Source organism: Setaria viridis, chromosome 9 (assembly GCF_005286985.2).
Source record: "Setaria viridis chromosome 9, Setaria_viridis_v4.0, whole genome shotgun sequence".
NCBI lineage: Eukaryota > Viridiplantae > Streptophyta > Magnoliopsida > Poales > Poaceae > Setaria > Setaria viridis.
In genome coordinates, this window is record NC_048271.2 from 38,417,243 (window position 1) to 38,433,907 (window position 16,665).

The following is a 16,665-nucleotide window of genomic DNA, read 5'->3' on the forward strand; positions in this document are numbered from 1 at the left end:
TCCAGCGCCCGCCGTGGACTGTGGCCGGCCGCCCCCCGTCGTGTGCCCGCTCCCGGCCGATCGAAGGTATTAGTTGTTGTATAATGTAGATAGATAGTTGTTGTATTAGTTGTTGTATAATTGTAGATAGATAGTTGTTGTATAACGTAGATAGATAGTAATATTGATAAATTAGAATAGTTAGGTAAAATTTAGATAGGTAGGTAGAATTGTTAGATAAAATAGGTAGATAGATAAGTTGACAGATAGATATAATTGTTAGATATGATAACTAATAGCATAGTAAACTAGTTATTACGATATTTAGTTAAGTAGTTGTATAGGTAAGTACGTATGTACATATTAGGTGACATAGTTAGTTAGTATATGTGACATAGTTAGTTAGTTGTATTTACTAGTTAGTAAGTCAATTTATACTATGACTTAGAATGTTTAATTTATTATGGACTAAATGAATTGTGCGTCGTTATATTGATATACTAGATGGAGAACGTAGTGAGCATATATTACGGAGGCACTGTGGAAAGGGATGAATATGGATGTGTTAAGTTTGTTGGCATGCAGTGCGAGGTTGTCATATTCGATGAGAAACCATCGTTTAGTGAGTTGGTTGCAAGGGCTCGGGAGGAGTTACATTGTCATGAAAATGATGAAATCACAGTCGAGGGTATTCTTCACCTAGGTTCCCCTCTCAACATTCAAAGGAAGATGGTCCCAATTCGGTGTGCAGGTCAGTGGGAGAAATATGTGAGGACGGTTATGAATGGTCATTCCCCAAGTGTTGAAGTGGTTGTTCGGCCGGTGGGAGTTGATCGAAATTCTCGTCAGTTTTCCCGACCAATGGGTCAACGGGCACATTTTGATCCTCCCGTCCCAGAACCTGTTATGGACGTGGATGTTGCACCTACTATTCCCGATGCTGAATCTGCCCCTAATGAAGTAGTTGGACATGGTTGTCGGATTGTTGATGATGTGGCGGACTCTCCTAATGAGTTCCTTTTCACTCAGAATGATCCGAGTAAGTGTCTCACCGGTTTCTATTGATAAGAGATAATCCATTCGTTCCATCCACTTATTCTTTACTTATATTTGTACTTGATGGCGCAGGAGATATTCCAGAAAATGTGGATGTGCCTCTAGTTGATGCGCAAGTGCAATGTGGAGATGGATTGCGTGGCTCTAACAATGTTGAAATTTTGAATGATGAAGATGCATACGAGATGGGAGTGTATCTTGATTCTGATGATGATCGTCCTGTTGGAGAGATGACGGAGAGTGATATTGAGATGTTCAGGCGTATATTCCCCGGACGTCGTGATCCGATAGTTAACGAGTTTAGCGACCTGAGTCTTTCCGATCAGGCATTTGCAGAAGGACGTGATGATGAGCTCCTAGAAGCTCCTGAAGCTGGTCCTAGTATGGTTATTGAGGAGGGTAGGGTATTTAAGGACCTTCCCGCATTGAAGAGATGGTTGCAAGCTTTTGCGGTGATACGGAAGAGACCGTACAAAGTGTTGCATTCATATGCGGAGCGCCGTTACACAGTTGTGTGTGACAAGGAACGGTGTCCATGGAGGGTTTGTGCAAGAAAGCAAAATATCACCGGGAAGTGGAAGATCACAAAAGTTGTCGGTCCACACAATTGTGCTGACCATGAGCTTACAGTGAGACATCCGCAGCTAACATCTACCCTCATTGCGAAGCGGTTGATGGGAATATTGAAGGAACAACCCAACATGAAAGTGAGAACAATTATAAGAACTGTTGAGGAGATTTATGGAGGATATGTGATAACTTATGGTACAGCTTGGAGGGCTAAGCAGCGAGCGTGGAGGATGATTTATGGGGATTGGGAGTCTGGGTACGAGCAGCTGCCAGTTCTTTTTAATGCAATTAAAGCGGTGAATCCAGGCATGCATTATGAGTACATCCCAAAACCAAATGCTTGGAAGGAGGACGGGAGGCAGATATTCGGGCGTGCGTTCTGGTGCTTCCCTCAGTCTGTGGAAGCCTTTAGACACTGTCGTCCTGTTTTCTCTATTGATGGTACGTTTTGATTGGCAAATATAGAGGCACACTTCTTATAGCCATATCTTGTGACGCGAACAATATGTTGGTTCCTTTGGCATTTGCATTGGTTGAGAGGGAGAACAATGACAGTTGGGGGTGGTTCTTAAGACTAGTCCGGATACATGTGGTTGGTCCTGGTAGGGAGGTTGGCGTTATATCCGATAGGCATCAGGGCATACTTCATGCTGTGCAAGAATAGATAGAGGGTTATGCACCTTTGCATCATCGTTGGTGCACTCGGCACCTTGCGGAGAACCTTCTTCGGAAGGATGGTGTGAAGGATAATTTTGATCTGTTTCAAGTTGCAGCACGGCAGCTTGAGGACTATTACTTTCAGCGCAAATTGGAGCAGGTAAGGACCGCAACAAATGCAGAAGGTCGACAATGGCTTGCTGGTTTGATGAGAGATTTAGATAAGTGGACTAGATCTCACGACGCCGGTGGTTGGAGGTACGAGTTTCAGTGCAGTAACATGGCTGAGTCATTCAATAAGTTGTTATTGGGGATACGTGGAATGCCTGTGAACGCAATCGTTGAATTCACCTTCTACAGGCTTGTTGCGTGGTTCAATGAAAGACACGCAAAAGCAGAAGCGTTGCAGGTTGCTGGGGAGAGATGGGCTGAAAAACCAAAAGACATCTCATCATTGCAAATGAAAGGGCTTCCACACATGAGGTGCAATGTTTTGATCTCGGCTCAGGGACTTATCAGGTGGAGCATAGGGGCGGTACAACGTCCGACGGTGAGATCCGAGAGTCGAGGATACATGTGGTAGTTCTCCGAGATTTCAAATGCACTTGTGGTAGGCCAAGGCAGTACCACTTCGTATGTTCTCATTTGGTGGCAGCAGCGAGGCATCGCAATTTTGATATCGAGAGCATGATACCACATGAGTTCAGCGTAGCCACCCTTGTGCGGACATGGAGCCCCCGTTTCGTGCCTTTCCGGGATCCTAGAGAGTGGCCTCCGTATGATGGGCCAAAATATGTTGCGGATCCTGCATACCGTTGGAACAAACGTGGAACAAGGAAGCGGACGAGGCATAACATGACTATGGATCAGGTATCCGGAAGAACGAGGCGTGGTAGAGCAACACCATTTCTTGCTGATCCAGAACAGAACGAGTGCGGCAAGTGCGGCAGATTGGGTCATAATTCACGCACTTGCCGTTGGCAAATTAGTGAGGTGCGACTAGTAGCTCTTTTCGTTACTTGATATGTGTTTTATTCATACAGGTTGTGTTTCTACATCTCTAACTTCATGATTTATTGTTTACTAATCTTATTTCTTTTTGCCTTTTTGTAGGATGGCGCACTTCCACCTTCTAGACCAGGCGTACGACCAGACCCACCGAGGTCGTCTCATAGCGGGAGGGCAGGTAATAATTTACAATTCATGATTAAAGGTTTGCGAGCGTCCACGTCTTGTGTCCTATGTAATCTCTGACTTGGTTTATTTGCATGCAGGTCCTTCCGCTCCTTCGTTCTAGAGCCCATGATGGGTTTTTGGCGCTGCAGTACGACGACCGCTACACTCCTTTGCTACAGATGGCTGGCCTAGATGTCATCTCGTATCAGGTTCGTCGTGGGATGCCCAAGTTCAATTCAGCAGCTATAACTGCGTTGGTTGACAGGTACTGTTACCACTAGTCATATTCATTTTGTTATGTCTTTACATGTTATCAAATAATAATCCGGCGAAATGTAGGTGGCGACCCGAGACTCACAGCTTTCACCTCCCGTTCGGAGAGATGACAGTGACCCTACAGGACTGTCAGAAGATGCTGGGTCTGTCGATTCGGGGCCAGCCAGTCACTGGGCCGTGCGTCTCAGATGGTTGGAGAGCACGAGTCGCAGCCTTCCTGGGTCGAGAGGTTGAGGAGCAGGGGACTCGCACATCTGGAGTGCTAATCTCATGGCTGCGGGAACACTTCGGCCAGTGCCCCCAGAACGCGGATGCTGAGACAGTTGGACACTACTGCAGGGCGTGGATACTACACCTCTTTGCCTGCGTTCTTTTCCCAAACGCTACAGGTGATACTGCGTCTTGGATGTGGATCCACTGCCTCACTGACTGGCACCAGGCTGGTTCTTACAGCTGGGGATCAGCTGTGTTGTGCTTTCTATACCGGCAGCTGTGTGAGGCGTGCCGTCGGTCTTCAGGCTCCCCGTCAGTTGGTGGGTGTGTCTACCTGTTGCAATTATGGATGTGGTCCCGTCTTCCTGTTGGTCGGCCCGAGATTATGCCGTGTCGACCGTGGTTCCCAGGTGAGCTGCCGAGACGACAGCCGACATGGGCATATATTTGGGATCAGGTTAAGGTTAGCCATACCAGGTTGGACCGCGCGTACCTGGATTACATCAACGAGATAGACGCGCTCACTGCTCATAGTGTAAGTGATTTTTTTTAAACATGCTTTGTAATCTTTTAGTATAACAACTAACGTTTTTTATTCAAATTTTGCAGGTAAATTGGCAGCCTTACGACGGAGACGATCCACTTCCTTTTCCCCTTAGCTTCGTGTGTGCGACGGACGATGATATTTATAGGATGGTGTGCCCTCTTATTTGCTTCTATGCTGTCGAGTACCACCTGCCACATCGAGTAGCACGTCAATTTGGGATGAGGCAGATTTGGCCACCACAGGCGACCTCGACTAGTATAGAGTTACACAAGTAAGTCTCTTCCTTTTTCATATATTTAAATACTATTAACTAAATTTTGGCTAACAGTAACGTGTAACGTGACGTGCAGCGTGGATCGAAAGAAGAAGCGGAAGGTCTCCGAGTGGCCCGCGTTCCACCACGCGTATATTCAGGAATGGGAGCAGTTCGAGCAGAACTTGGACGAGAACAACGAGCCGCACACAAACAGTGCGTACAGGCAATACCAGAGCTGGTACCAAGGTGCGACGCGGCACAGGCTGAGGGAAGCATGGACGGAAGATGACTACGCAGATATCCACTCATCCGACGATGAAGACACGGTGTACGATCAGAGTACTCGTGCTGGAAGGCAGGTGGAGGCAGGACCAATCCTGGATAGGATGGTAAGACAATTGCTTCACTTTTCTATATTCTATGTTAGGTTACTTAGAGATTTAGTTAGTTAGATAAGGACTTATTGATCTAACTTAATCATTTAGTCATTTAGTGACTTAGTCATTTGTTGCTTTAGTGACTTAGTCATTTGTTGCAGGGGCGTACCCTACAAAGCTCGGTTAGAGATATAGAGCAATTCCGTCCACGAGTTAGGGACCCCGAGACGCGGAGCTTCCTAGAGGTAAGTCTCAAATTATTCTTTCTAATACTTTATTAATACGTTACATTCTTCATTTGTGTAACTTGTTTTTACTACTGCAGCGATTGTCAAATCGGCTTCGCCGTGCCGCTGCTCGTTGTGGTTGCAGGACTGCCACGACGCGAGACGTGCACGTTCCATCCCTGCGCGAAGGAGGCGTCGGTACGTCCAGCCAAGGCCCCTCAGGTTCGAAATCAATTGCATCCGAGGAAGACGACGACGACGATGACGACGACGATGAGCAGAGGGCCGAGGAGATTGGCCCGTCTCAGCTCCAGGAGGCTCCCTTGACTCAGCCTACACAGGTTGTAGGGGGCACTAGACTACGTCGTCCACGTTCTCCTTACACTCCAGGCACCGACGCCCTTGGTCACAAGGGTAAGGGTAAGACTAGGAGGCAGTGACGACTCTGATTGCGAACTTTGTATCATATGGACTATTGTGTCATTCTGAACTATTTGTGGATTCTATTGTGTCATTCTGAACTTTGTATAAGGACTTTTATTCTGAACTATTGTGGATTCTATTCTGAATGTGTCATATGCTTGTGTCATATGCTTCTATGTTTCTATGCTTGTATTTATATTCACTATTCATCTCGTAATTTTGTATGGATTGCATCAACAAGTAGGGGAAATTCTGCCAAAATTTCGCTAACAATTACCATTTTTATTTTCTACGGATATTTCAGTAGACTACGACTTCGAAATGCATTACATCGCAAAATGAACATATGTCGTCTACAAATTGCGTGTCCTTACTTAAAGTGCATTATTACATGACAACATAATAAAAGTCTCACAGTAGAAAATATTGTTCATAAATAAACCATAGAACTAGAACCTAAATATGGCTACTGAGTGCAACGAGGCCACTTTCCCTTCCTTAAGGCATCGGGATTCTCCTCAACCGCTGCTTTCGCTCGGCGTGCCCGCTCAAGCTTCTTCTCTCTCTCCTCCCTGTTCGCAGCAACCCGCCTCCTTTCCTCCTCTTCCTTGTGCTCCTTTTCCGCAGCCTCCTCTACGAGCCTCTTCTCGTACACCTCCTTCCTCTCTGCATCCCAGCGCATCATATACTCCAAAAACTCCTTGTCTTCAGGATCGATCTCAGTGTCGATCCACTGCTCAAAATCACATAGCGGTGGAGGGCTCTACAACAAATGCAATTGTTATAAAACAAAAAAATTATGGACAATAATTATAAGACAACAACATTTCCTTACCAACATGTTAATGCGGCGCTGACGAAGTGTAGGTTCAAACGCAAAGTTGGAACACATCCAATACCTCTGCCTATACGTGGCATGTTCTTCGGACTTGGCTACCTTGCAAGGATCGCCGCAAAAGCACATCGGCACTGGAACACCACTAGGCAGAGGCAATGGATCGAACGCATTTCCGGTCTTCTTTGCGCCATAACTACAATTTTGTTTATTTGGTTCTATGAATCAAACGCACTTAAGAATAAACCTACAATTAAGGTTTTTTCATTTGATCCACAACAATGAGTATATAACATAACTACGGGCGTTGAGATTACCTTAGTTTCTTAGCTTTTCCACGCCTCGGCATCCTACATTTGCATGAAACCCTAAGTTCAAAAATGCAAGAAATATATAACGAATCGATGTGAAAAAAAGGTACGATGGAGAGAGGATACCTTGCTCTTCAGGATCCACGGATCAAATGAAAGTTTCCTAAGCTACAATGTCGATTCGTAGTCTAGGGCGAAGTAGGGAGAGTAAAAACCCGAGAGAGTGGAGAATAATGAGGATGAACTCTCGGGCAGGAAGAAAGGGCGGTATATATGGTAGGGGGCTTGGCGCCAGGGAGGCTGGCGCCAAGCCTCGGCGCCAAGATCTATGGCGCCAAGGCTTGGCGCCAGCGACGGTGGCGCCGAGCTCGGCGCCACAGATCTTGGCGCCGAGGCTTGGCGCCACAGATCTTGGCGCCGAGCCTCCGCGCCACGCCACGTCAGCGGGCCGGCGCCACGTCGGAGGCGGGGCGCAGGGACCTTGGCGCCAGGACGGCTGGCGCCAAGACGTTATACCTTGGCGCCAGCCATCCTGGCGCCAAGCCGAGGGTCCATTTCCGGAATTGGTTTCGCCAGGGGTCTATTTGTGAGATTTTTTCGAAAAAGGGCCAAAATACAAAAAAGGTAAAACCAGAGAGCTGGGGGGAAGCCCGGGAAGGGGCAGCAGGCACTGGGGGCAGAGAAAAAGGAAAGAATTGCTGCTCGGTGTCTGGGCCGTGTGGCTTTGCTCCGGTGGGCTTGGGAGAGCGAACGAACGAGTTTGGGCCGAAGATAGGCCTAGGGTAATTAGCAGGCCCCTCCCCTGGGGTTTGTTGCGACCGGGCCAAACCCAAATCCACCCACGGCCCCCGGCGGCGGCGGCAGCAAATACGACGATTAAACGGCATGGCGAAACTGAAAAGGTGAAAATGGTCTAGCAACAGGAGTGGGAGAGGCAAGCAGAGGACGCGAGGCTGGCTTCAGACAAGACATCTGCCTCTGCCAGTGCCAGGCCACCCTCTGCATGCCCCTTCCACTGCTACTGCTAGAACCCGACTGATCGATCTCGATGCCGTGGCTCTGATATGATGATATCCGTCGCCTGATGGCCTGCCTATTTGTAGCCGTTCGGCACGGTGCAGTACAGTTGTAGAAATGCCATCTTGTGCAGTACAGATCGAGCTTGCTACTGTGTGATGCAAACTCTTGACGGCAGTACTGCGCCGTTTCGTTCCACTTGTACGTCTGTACTAGCGTACTGCAGCAATTCGTGAACAGCTGAGAGCAAAAACGAACCCCCAAGCAGAAAACTACATGCTGACGGGTACATTTGGAGCTCTCAGCCAGTCAGCGCCGGGCGACCTGCAATTGTGCGTAGACTGGTCCGCACACGCTTTGCGTTGTGCGTGCCCACAGTTACAGTTTTACAGACGACTGGCCGGTGATCGAGGGCCGAAAGCGAGGTCGGCCGAGGCGCGGGTGCCTCGCAATTCTTGGTGGCCTCGGCCGCCAACGCAGAGGGGCAACCCCCCACGAGCCACGAGCGCAAGCCTCCTTGGGTTGGGTTCTTCCACGCCGCGGGGTCGGCGTGTCATGTGGGACGTGTGCGCGCGTGGCGGACGCCGGACGGCTGGAGACCGACGCGGAGCCGGGAGCACTAACGACTCGAGCGTGGGCGGGCGCGGCGAAGATTCACAGGCCGGAAGAAGATCACAGGAGAATGCCACTCCTAAGTCCCAACGGCGGCCTCGCCTTGTGTTTGTGTTGGCTACCTGCCGCCTGCCGTGTGATCGGATCCCAATGCCGGAGAACCACGTAGCCGACGATTTTGGAAGCACAAGGCCATCTCAGACATTGGGCGCGTGGCGGACGGCCCGAATCGACGCGAACCACGTGGTTGGAGCGCGCCCAGCACGGTCGTACAGGCAGGACGAAGACTTCGTAGCTCGATCCACTGACGGCCTCGCCGGCACTTCAAGATATTACAGGAGCGTCGGAGACAGTCTGAAACTCCGAATACTGGAGATCCACCGTTACATGCGGCATGCGAAGGATGGAGGATTTAGCTGCTACAGGTGCCGTGCTAGTCGCAGGTACAGGGGTCACCATCCTTTATCCTCGGCCTTGGAGGCTCCAGCACGTCCAAGGACAACAACAAAGCCAAACTACGGCGATGCACACTACTGCACATGGATGATGAGCATAGCAGGGGACATGTTTTCAGTTCAGACGCCGTGATGTTAAGGGGTATTTGGATACTTAGGTGCTAAACTTTAGCGGTGTCACACCGGATGTTCAGATGCTAATTAGAAGGATTAAACATGAGCTAATTGTAAAATTAATTGCAAAACCCCTTTGCTAATTCGCGAGACACGAATTAGACTCCATTTGTGTTTTGTAATTAGCCTATGTTTAATACTCCTAATTAGCATCTAAACATCCAATGTGACAGGTGTTAAACTTTAGCAGGAGATATCCAAATCGAGCCTAAGCCTTGCATTGGAGAAACTTACGCAGGAAACGGTTTCAGCTCATTGTCAGATACTCAAATGGAGTCTACATCTACTGGCAGATACTCAAATCGAGTCTACATCTACAGGAAGTAAAGGATTATTTTGATGAACTTGTTCTCATATGCACAAGGATGAACGAGTCAACAAGAATTATACAGGTAAATGGAGAGGATCCATCCCAGTCATTTGGTTCTGATAATGAACAGGAACCTCATCCAACCAGACAAGTGGAATTCTGGACAAGAGGAAAACTGATCAACTGCTTTAGCTCTCATTTGTACCAGGGTAACAATGTCGGTTAATTGCTCGATTACATTGTGAACAATCAACAATCAAATGGCAGCCGGTACAGATAAATCATTGCCTCAACAAAATGATTAATTAGCCTACACCTCAACAAAATTTCTTTCGAAATATTTCTACGACACTTATTCCAAGATCTATATCTCAAAACCCAATGGTTGGACCAAAACTTTGACAGATCAACAACAAAGAAGAGAAAATCCATCATCATACAACAAGAGTTGCAGGCAAAGGGTATACTGTAAGGAGTCAGACATTACTGTCAAGAGCTCCCTTCAGCGTATGCAGCCCTTCCATTGAGATGCTTCTCCGTACCCGGAATCTTGGGACCTCGATTTGAGGGGGTGGGTCTGCTGAGAAGCACACGACAACTACAGTTAGGTTATCACAACAGTCCCGCCTCAGCGCTTCCTGGACAAGCTCATGCGAGCACCGTTGTGGATCATTGTGTGCCATCAGCTCTTTCCTTACCATGGACACAGCACACTGGCTGCTCATCACATCCCAAAGGCCATCACAGCCTACTATCAAGAACTCGTCTTCCTCGGTAAGTCTGACCTCCCGGAACTCAGGTTCTGGTGTAAGAGGGCATATAGAGCCTTTGGAGCCTTTCATGTGCCAATCACCGATCGCCCTTGCTACAGCCAGCTGACCATTGAGGTAGCCATCGAAGACAGTACCACCAAGGTTTTCAATTCTGAGCCTTTCAACCGTGCAGTTGGGTTTGTGGTCTCTAGAGAGTTCAACAGCTCGGCCTCGCTTTCCTAATACCGCTCGACAGTCACCAGCATTTGCAACAAGCAATGTCCTGCAATTTGAATGAGGTTGATGAGGACATACTTTGAGATGCCACAGTACATAATTAATACAAAAGACTGTGCACAGTATACAGGCTGTAATGTTGACATTTATCAACCAATAAAGGTCATAAGGCCCCAAGAACAGCTTAGTACAGCAAAGAACCTTATGTGCAGATGTGATATGGAGGTTGAGGCAATAAATGTGAAGCACATCTACTGGTTTATAGATTGGTAAACCTGGGTTTAATTATTAGTTGCTCTTGTAAAGGTAAGTTGTCATCAACTCAGTAACCTATCTAACCAAAAATATTACAGAAAACCATTAATTGCAAATGATTTACTCGTTTTCATTGCACCAAATCTTTCGGTTCTATTACTTAAAAAGTATTATGTTGTAATATGCTAGTGAAGAGCGAATATTAGCGCCATAGTTGTATAGCAGCGTAATAATATTGAACAATAAGTTATTGAAGTAGCAATAAATTGCTAAAGCATACAATTTGATGTATTAACATCAGAATTTACCTGCCAAATATAAGGACTGTCAATGCTGTGGTCCCAGAATTGCGGTCAAGAGAATGGGAATCCGCAATTGCATGATCAGCCTTCACAAATGCACTTCTGATTGCCTTCTCCATGTTGTTGGGGAAGTGGCAGTCTTCAGTTATGAACTTCAGTATATTCTTCCGAACAAAACAGGCAGCATCTGTACCACCATGACCATCAAACACCTAAATTTTCCGCAAACAAAACAGTAAACATCTGCAATGTGAGACTCAGTTAAACTTCATTGGACATGGGCAAAGGAACAATGGACAATTATTTCTCTCTTGTGAAAAATTACGTCTGTAGTGTGCGGTACCAAAAGGTCAAAAATAGAAAGGAAATAATTTTATCATCAGGAGCTTTTTCCTTTTTGATCCTAGGCATTTATTATTGACCATGTGGAACCGATTCCTCTTCAGTCCAATCATTTCTACCATCATGATTCATGAACACACTATTATAGCAAGCCTAGAAGCTATTATAGCAACATTATTGCCACTCACACCAGAACAAATCATAGATCCATAATGGGCCCACATTGCTAGACATTTAACAAGAGCAGTTAGTTAGCACTAAGCAAGATTTGATGGCAAATGCAATTCCAACTCACCCCATAGAAGGCACCCGGTGCAGGGATGCCCGGGCCGCGCAGTCCAAGGTGCTCGACGAGGTTGTCGACGCAGACATGTTCGTCCTCCATGTACGATTTGGGCCCGATATCCGCGCAGCTCCCCGACCGGAACACAGGCAAGAAGCCCGGACGGATGTCTGTGGGCGAGATCAAGCTCAGTGTCCCCGAATCCAGCTCCTGCAAGAACAACAGAAGGGAAAACGTTAAATCCGTTTTGTTCTGGGACACAAAGCTAGGGTGGTAGCAAGCTTGCTTACGAATTCCGCGGAGGCCGAGGCGATGCGGGCGCTGCTGGCGCAGTGGCGGATGGACGTGAGGTGGTGCCGCGGCGGCTTCCCGCCCACCGGCGTGGTGCCCCCGCTCCTGCTGCTACCCGGCGGGGTCTCCGGCTCCACTCCCCCGCTCATGGCTCCGGCACCTCCGTTACTCTGTTCGTGATGAGAGAGAGAGCACAGGGAAACGAAAGCATTTCAGAAACAACAGAGGGTTGGGTACCGACGTCCATGTGCGACAAGAACGGTTAGAACGGGGGGCAATCCAATTTCTGAAAGGTGAATCCAGTCCTTTCAATCCGCTGAGGTCTCGAGCATTTACAACGAAATCGAGGGAGCATGGAATACCAGGAACACCAATAGCAGGAACGAAATTTTTTTTAAAAAAATCCCTCCCGTGCAACGATTGGAACCAATAAAAGGGGCCAAAACGATGACATTTCCGCTGCTCCAAGCCCTCTGCGGCAAGCCAAGAAAAGGATCCAGTTTCTCCAGCAACCAAATGAAACCCAGCCGAACGAACGAACGAAAGATGCAGAGCGTCCGAGCAAGATTGGATCAGAGAGGAGCGCTCACCACCGTGGGGAACGGAACGGTCGCGCGCCGTCGCCGCGAGGTAACGCCGGGTGGAGGCCGCGGCCGGTGGGTGGGTGGGGTCGCCGGGGGTGCTGGTGGGTGGCGATGGGGAGAGGCGGAGAGCAGTGCAGGGGCGCGCGAGGACGAGGGGGAGGAGGAGTTCGTGGATTTCCGAGTCCGGTTGGGGACGGGACGGGACGGGACGGGCGAGGAGGGGAAGCGGAAGCGGGGGGTTGATTTTGGTGGTGGACTGCTGGTGCGTGCTGGATCGTGTGATCGTGATCCCATCTGCTTATAGCAGCAGCAGCTGTGCTTGCACGGCTGGATGCGCCGTGTTCACCACGGGCGGGCCCGCGGATCGATGGGTGGACCCGCGGCGGCGCCCGGGGTGCGGCTCTCCGTTGTGCATTCCGTGTCCCTGTCGGGTTCTCTCGTTCGTCTCGTCCCCTTCCCACTTTTCAGCTCCTTTTTTTTTCATTCTGGGTGCTTGTTCCTCGTTGCCAGTGGATATGACCATGTCGGTACGTGCTTTTGCGTACAAAAGATATTAGCATGGATGATGTGCTGTACTTATCTTGGCATGCCCTTTTTGCATTTTCTTCTGGCTTGGATATTGCTTGGTTGCACGCGTACAAATTCTTGTCAGAACCTCATAGGCAAAACAAATTATTGTCAGAACCTTATAGGCAAAAACAAAATGGTGTCAGACCGCATTAGCAAAAACAGTTTCTTGATTGCACGTGCTACTTCCTTTTCCTATGGAGTCATCCTGAAGTATCCGAAAGAGTGGAAGCCGCACAGGCGAGCTGCTTTCTGCCTGCACGAGCACGGTGCTGCTCCATTCACTCGGCTAGATCAACAAGTTTCTGCGTCCCGATGTGCTCTGCCGATGTGTAAAACTCCAGCCGAGAAAAGGAAAAAAAAAAGTCGCTTTGTGCCGAGCGAACAGCGAAAGAAAGAGCAAAAGGGTGCTTGGTTCGCTTGTTTCCTTCGTGCCGTGCCCGTCCATCCCGGGACAAACAGAACGGAACAAAAGGCGCCGCCGATCTTTGTTTTGTTTGAAGCCGGATTGGTCCCTGGCACGACGTGCCGTGCGTGGAAAGCGGCGGCGATCTCGTGTCAGGCAGTGCACGGGTTCGGACAGCGACCTGAACGGAACGTGCAGTGCGCCGCACCGCCGCAGTATGAGAGCGAGTCGCCTCGTGCCTGGGCAAAGAAACGGAAGGATACAGCGTAAGGTATAGGAGTGCCTGCCCTGGGCGGTAATGAACTGGCCATGTTTATCGAGTCCACGGGTCGCTTTCCTCCTTATCGCTGCTTCGACTTGTAATTTTATACTGTTAGTTCCACATGTAAAATTTTTTTTACATTTCGTAAGTTTATACAATTTGTTCCACGTGTAAAAATTTTTGAACATAAGTTCATATAATTTATTCCAATGTATGTATTTTTGCTCCATAGGTTCATATATTTTTGTTTGATGCTTATAGTTATTTTGTTCTGCAAGTTTATATAATTTGTTCTGATTCTACAAATCTTTATTCTACGAGATTGTATAATTTATTCTAACTGGATATTTTTTTCATTGATGTTTATACAATTTTTTCAATGAGTAAAAATACGTGTTCCTTGAGTTTGTATAATTTGTTTGAGGGGTATACATTTTTATTCGGTGAATTCGTATAATTTGTTCAATGTATATAATTTTTTTCCTTGAGTTCATACAATTTGTTCGATGTGTATATTTATTTTGTTCTATAAATATATATATATATATATAATTTGTTCTATGAATTAATTGTTTTGTTCCGTAAATTCGTAGAATTTTTTCTAGGGAAACATATCTCCGAAAATCTTCAAACCTATTAAAAATATTTTTTATAAAAAACATCCAAACTAAAGAAGCTCATTGATGCAATAGAAATTAAGTGGATCTTATTTTAAAGATCGTGTTGTTCTAAGAAACTCGTTGATGCATAGATCTTCTTTTGGAGATCTTGTTATTCTAAGAAGCTTATTGATGCGATTGAAATGAAATTTAGTTTGGATGCATGGTTTAGAATCTACAATTTTTGTAGTTTAAATCTCTCTTTGCATGTGGCCTGAGGTCGTTAATATTTTTTTATCTTGAATGCGTGGACCGACTCTCTTTCCTTTTTCAATGACAAGCAGCTTTATAATAATGATATTTATCTATTTATTTTTTTCAATTCATTACTAATACTATTCTAAGTATTTGCTCCTGGATAACAGAAGAAAAGTGAACAGAGCGCACTACGCCTTTTGTTCTGTTAGTTCGTAAAGTTTGTTTGATGTGTATATTTATTTTGTTCAACAAGTTCGTAGAATTTGTTCGGCTATATATATCTCAGATAATCTTCCAACTTGATAAAAAATGTTAATAAAAAATTTATCCAAATATAATCAAGTGGGATCTTGTTTTAAAGATGTTGCCACAAATCTATTGATGGAATCAGAATTTAATTTAGATAAACGTTTTAAGATATATAGATTTTTTTAGATTGAACTTTCTTTTCATGTATGTAGGGTGATGTCATCAATTTCATGCATGCACCGGCTATTATTCTTTTACAACGTGCTAGCCCTAGGCGGAGAAAAAGTCCAAACTAGACTGAAAAGCGGTACACCACCATATGCTGCTGTCATGTGTCCGATTTCTTCAGGCGAAATCTGTCCGAGTACTAGTTTCTAAACCTGTACAAAACTCACAGTCAATCTCACAATCGGACAGATATTCCGTGCTTCGCAGGCAAACGGTCAACATCATAATTTCTCTGTGGGCTTATTGTTGTGCCCGTGATTGCTGGGCTCAATTGTTGACTCGGCGCAAAAGGGGGCCTCGCCGCAGGCTTCCCCAGCCCGACGAGAGACCCACACGGGCTCACTTAGCAAACCGTGCACTTTGTACCGCGAGTTCGTCAGCCCAAGTGCATACGGCCCGCGCGAGACGACGGCCTCCAACACCACGGTTGCCACGCGACGCGCGCGCTCTTCGCCGGCTGTTCCGCGCGCGCGTGCCCGTCACGTCCCCGATATCCGCGGGGAGTGAGAGCTGGGATGGTGGACGAACGCTGCAACTCGCTGGGGTAAAACGTCCTTTTTGATGGTGGAAATCACGGCGCAGATGCCAATCATTAGCGTAAACTACGCGAGGCCCCATGAAAACTTTGGATTTGCCGGGAGCCCGAGGGCTCGGCCGGCAACGGGGGCGGTGCGGCGTGCAGCGGTCAGAGCGGAGAAGTTGCTGCACGCCTTGACCCACCCAACCACTCGCGGCGCGGCGGCATAAAGAATCTGCACAGTAACTAGCGGTGGCCGGCTGTGGAGATATCTGACCTTTTCGTCGGGGCCCGAGCCCATCCGCCGCTGAACAACCACTGGCTTTCACTCTCACTGGGCATGGACGCATCGCGTGCGTGTCCCTCCCCACACTGCAGGAGCAGTATGATTTCTCCTCTTTTTGAACCGACCATCGATGTCTCTAGACTTCCTTTCACAGGTACTCGTACAGTAATCAGCAGAAGCTGGATGGATCACTGGCTGTCCACTGTCCTGATTACTTCGACTTGGCCTGGAATGGCTTCAGCTTCTGTAGGTCGTCCTAAGATTTTTCTGATGTGTAGAAGAGATGGTGATGAGAGAGAAAGGAGTCGTTGTTTCGTGAAACAACCGCCTCATAGATTAGATTTTAGGATTACGGGACGACTACTCTACTATTGTACGAGTTGTGGTTGCATGCAACTCTTAATATTTCTTTTTTTATGCACAAATTAGGAGAATAGAATTACTACGAGACAACTTAAAAATACAACCTATTGTATAAGTTGTTTATTAAGTCGTCTCATGATTACGTGTAATGCATGAGACCGACTATTAGACAACACCAATGTACTTGCCCTAAGAGGAAGTACGTTGCTACACGTCCGCGGTCTTATAGATCGTCTCATGTAGTGCTATGTAGGATTTTTTATGATGTGGAGAAGAGAGAGCGAGGAGAGAGAAAAAGATCGTTGTTTCACGAAACAATCGCCTCATGAGCTAAAATTTAGGACTACGAGACAACTCAACCACCATTGGAGTTGTTATTGCCATGCAACTCATAATTTTTTTTTCATATGCAC

General features: G+C 47.2%; 3 protein-coding genes and 1 long non-coding RNA gene across 5 annotated transcripts; 2 read left to right on the forward strand and 2 right to left on the reverse strand.

The window, feature by feature from the left end:
- The first annotated feature begins 216 nt into the window (after nucleotides 1-216).
- On the forward strand, nucleotides 217-3,326 carry LOC140221200 (uncharacterized). Its single transcript, XM_072290511.1, has 3 exons — nucleotides 217-1,018; nucleotides 1,108-1,901; nucleotides 3,306-3,326. The coding sequence occupies exons 1-3, from the start codon at nucleotides 484-486 to the stop codon at nucleotides 3,324-3,326; spliced, it is 1,350 nt and encodes a 449-aa protein (XP_072146612.1). The 5' UTR covers nucleotides 217-483.
- Nucleotides 2,066-5,294, forward strand: LOC117835627 (serine/threonine-protein phosphatase 7 long form homolog). The gene is made up of 7 exons (XM_072290512.1): nucleotides 2,066-3,255; nucleotides 3,376-3,448; nucleotides 3,537-3,703; nucleotides 3,778-4,462; nucleotides 4,537-4,745; nucleotides 4,825-5,119; nucleotides 5,256-5,294. The coding sequence occupies exons 2-7, from the start codon at nucleotides 3,377-3,379 to the stop codon at nucleotides 5,292-5,294; spliced, it is 1,467 nt and encodes a 488-aa protein (XP_072146613.1). The 5' UTR covers nucleotides 2,066-3,255; nucleotide 3,376.
- Nucleotides 5,295-5,611: 317 nt separating this feature from the next.
- LOC140221378 (uncharacterized) lies at nucleotides 5,612-9,172 on the reverse strand. Of its 2 annotated transcripts, XR_011897139.1 has the most exons (4): nucleotides 7,030-9,172; nucleotides 6,910-6,942; nucleotides 6,593-6,788; nucleotides 5,612-6,520 (listed from the first exon to the last, which is right to left on the reverse strand). It is a non-coding gene; the product is annotated as an uncharacterized lncRNA (long non-coding RNA). The 2 variants fall into 2 exon arrangements; XR_011897138.1 differs by having other exon boundaries at nucleotides 6,910-9,171.
- Nucleotides 9,173-9,647: 475 nt separating this feature from the next.
- LOC117840857 (probable protein phosphatase 2C 47) lies at nucleotides 9,648-12,791 on the reverse strand. Its single transcript, XM_034721394.2, has 5 exons — nucleotides 12,524-12,791; nucleotides 11,933-12,103; nucleotides 11,655-11,852; nucleotides 11,024-11,229; nucleotides 9,648-10,506 (listed from the first exon to the last, which is right to left on the reverse strand). The coding sequence occupies exons 2-5, from the start codon at nucleotides 12,080-12,082 to the stop codon at nucleotides 9,948-9,950; spliced, it is 1,113 nt and encodes a 370-aa protein (XP_034577285.1). The 5' UTR covers nucleotides 12,083-12,103; nucleotides 12,524-12,791; the 3' UTR covers nucleotides 9,648-9,947.
- Nucleotides 12,792-16,665: the final 3,874 nt, after the last annotated feature.

What these genes read in the sequence shown, in the direction of transcription:
- LOC117835627 (XM_072290512.1), top strand. Translation starts at nt 3,377, where the DNA reads ATGGCGCACTTCCACCTTCTAGACCAGGCGTACGACCAGACCCACCGA. An exon ending in GTCTCATAGCGGGAGGGCAG is followed by an intron (nt 3,449 to 3,536) that starts GTAATAATTTAC and finishes ATTTGCATGCAG; the next exon opens with GTCCTTCCGCTCCTTCGTTC. An exon ending in ACTAGTATAGAGTTACACAA is followed by an intron (nt 4,746 to 4,824) that starts GTAAGTCTCTTC and finishes CGTGACGTGCAG; the next exon opens with CGTGGATCGAAAGAAGAAGC.
- LOC117840857 (XM_034721394.2), bottom strand. Translation starts at nt 12,082, where the DNA reads ATGAGCGGGGGAGTGGAGCCGGAGACCCCGCCGGGTAGCAGCAGGAGC. An exon ending in CCTCGGCCTCCGCGGAATTC is followed by an intron (nt 11,853 to 11,932) that starts GTAAGCAAGCTT and finishes TTGTTCTTGCAG; the next exon opens with GAGCTGGATTCGGGGACACT. An exon ending in ACAGTCCTTATATTTGGCAG is followed by an intron (nt 10,507 to 11,023) that starts GTAAATTCTGAT and finishes TTCAAATTGCAG; the next exon opens with GACATTGCTTGTTGCAAATG.
- LOC140221200 (XM_072290511.1), top strand. Translation starts at nt 484, where the DNA reads ATGGAGAACGTAGTGAGCATATATTACGGAGGCACTGTGGAAAGGGAT. An exon ending in TTTCACTCAGAATGATCCGA is followed by an intron (nt 1,019 to 1,107) that starts GTAAGTGTCTCA and finishes TTGATGGCGCAG; the next exon opens with GAGATATTCCAGAAAATGTG. An exon ending in TTTTTAATGCAATTAAAGCG is followed by an intron (nt 1,902 to 3,305) that starts GTGAATCCAGGC and finishes TTATTCATACAG; the next exon opens with GTTGTGTTTCTACATCTCTA.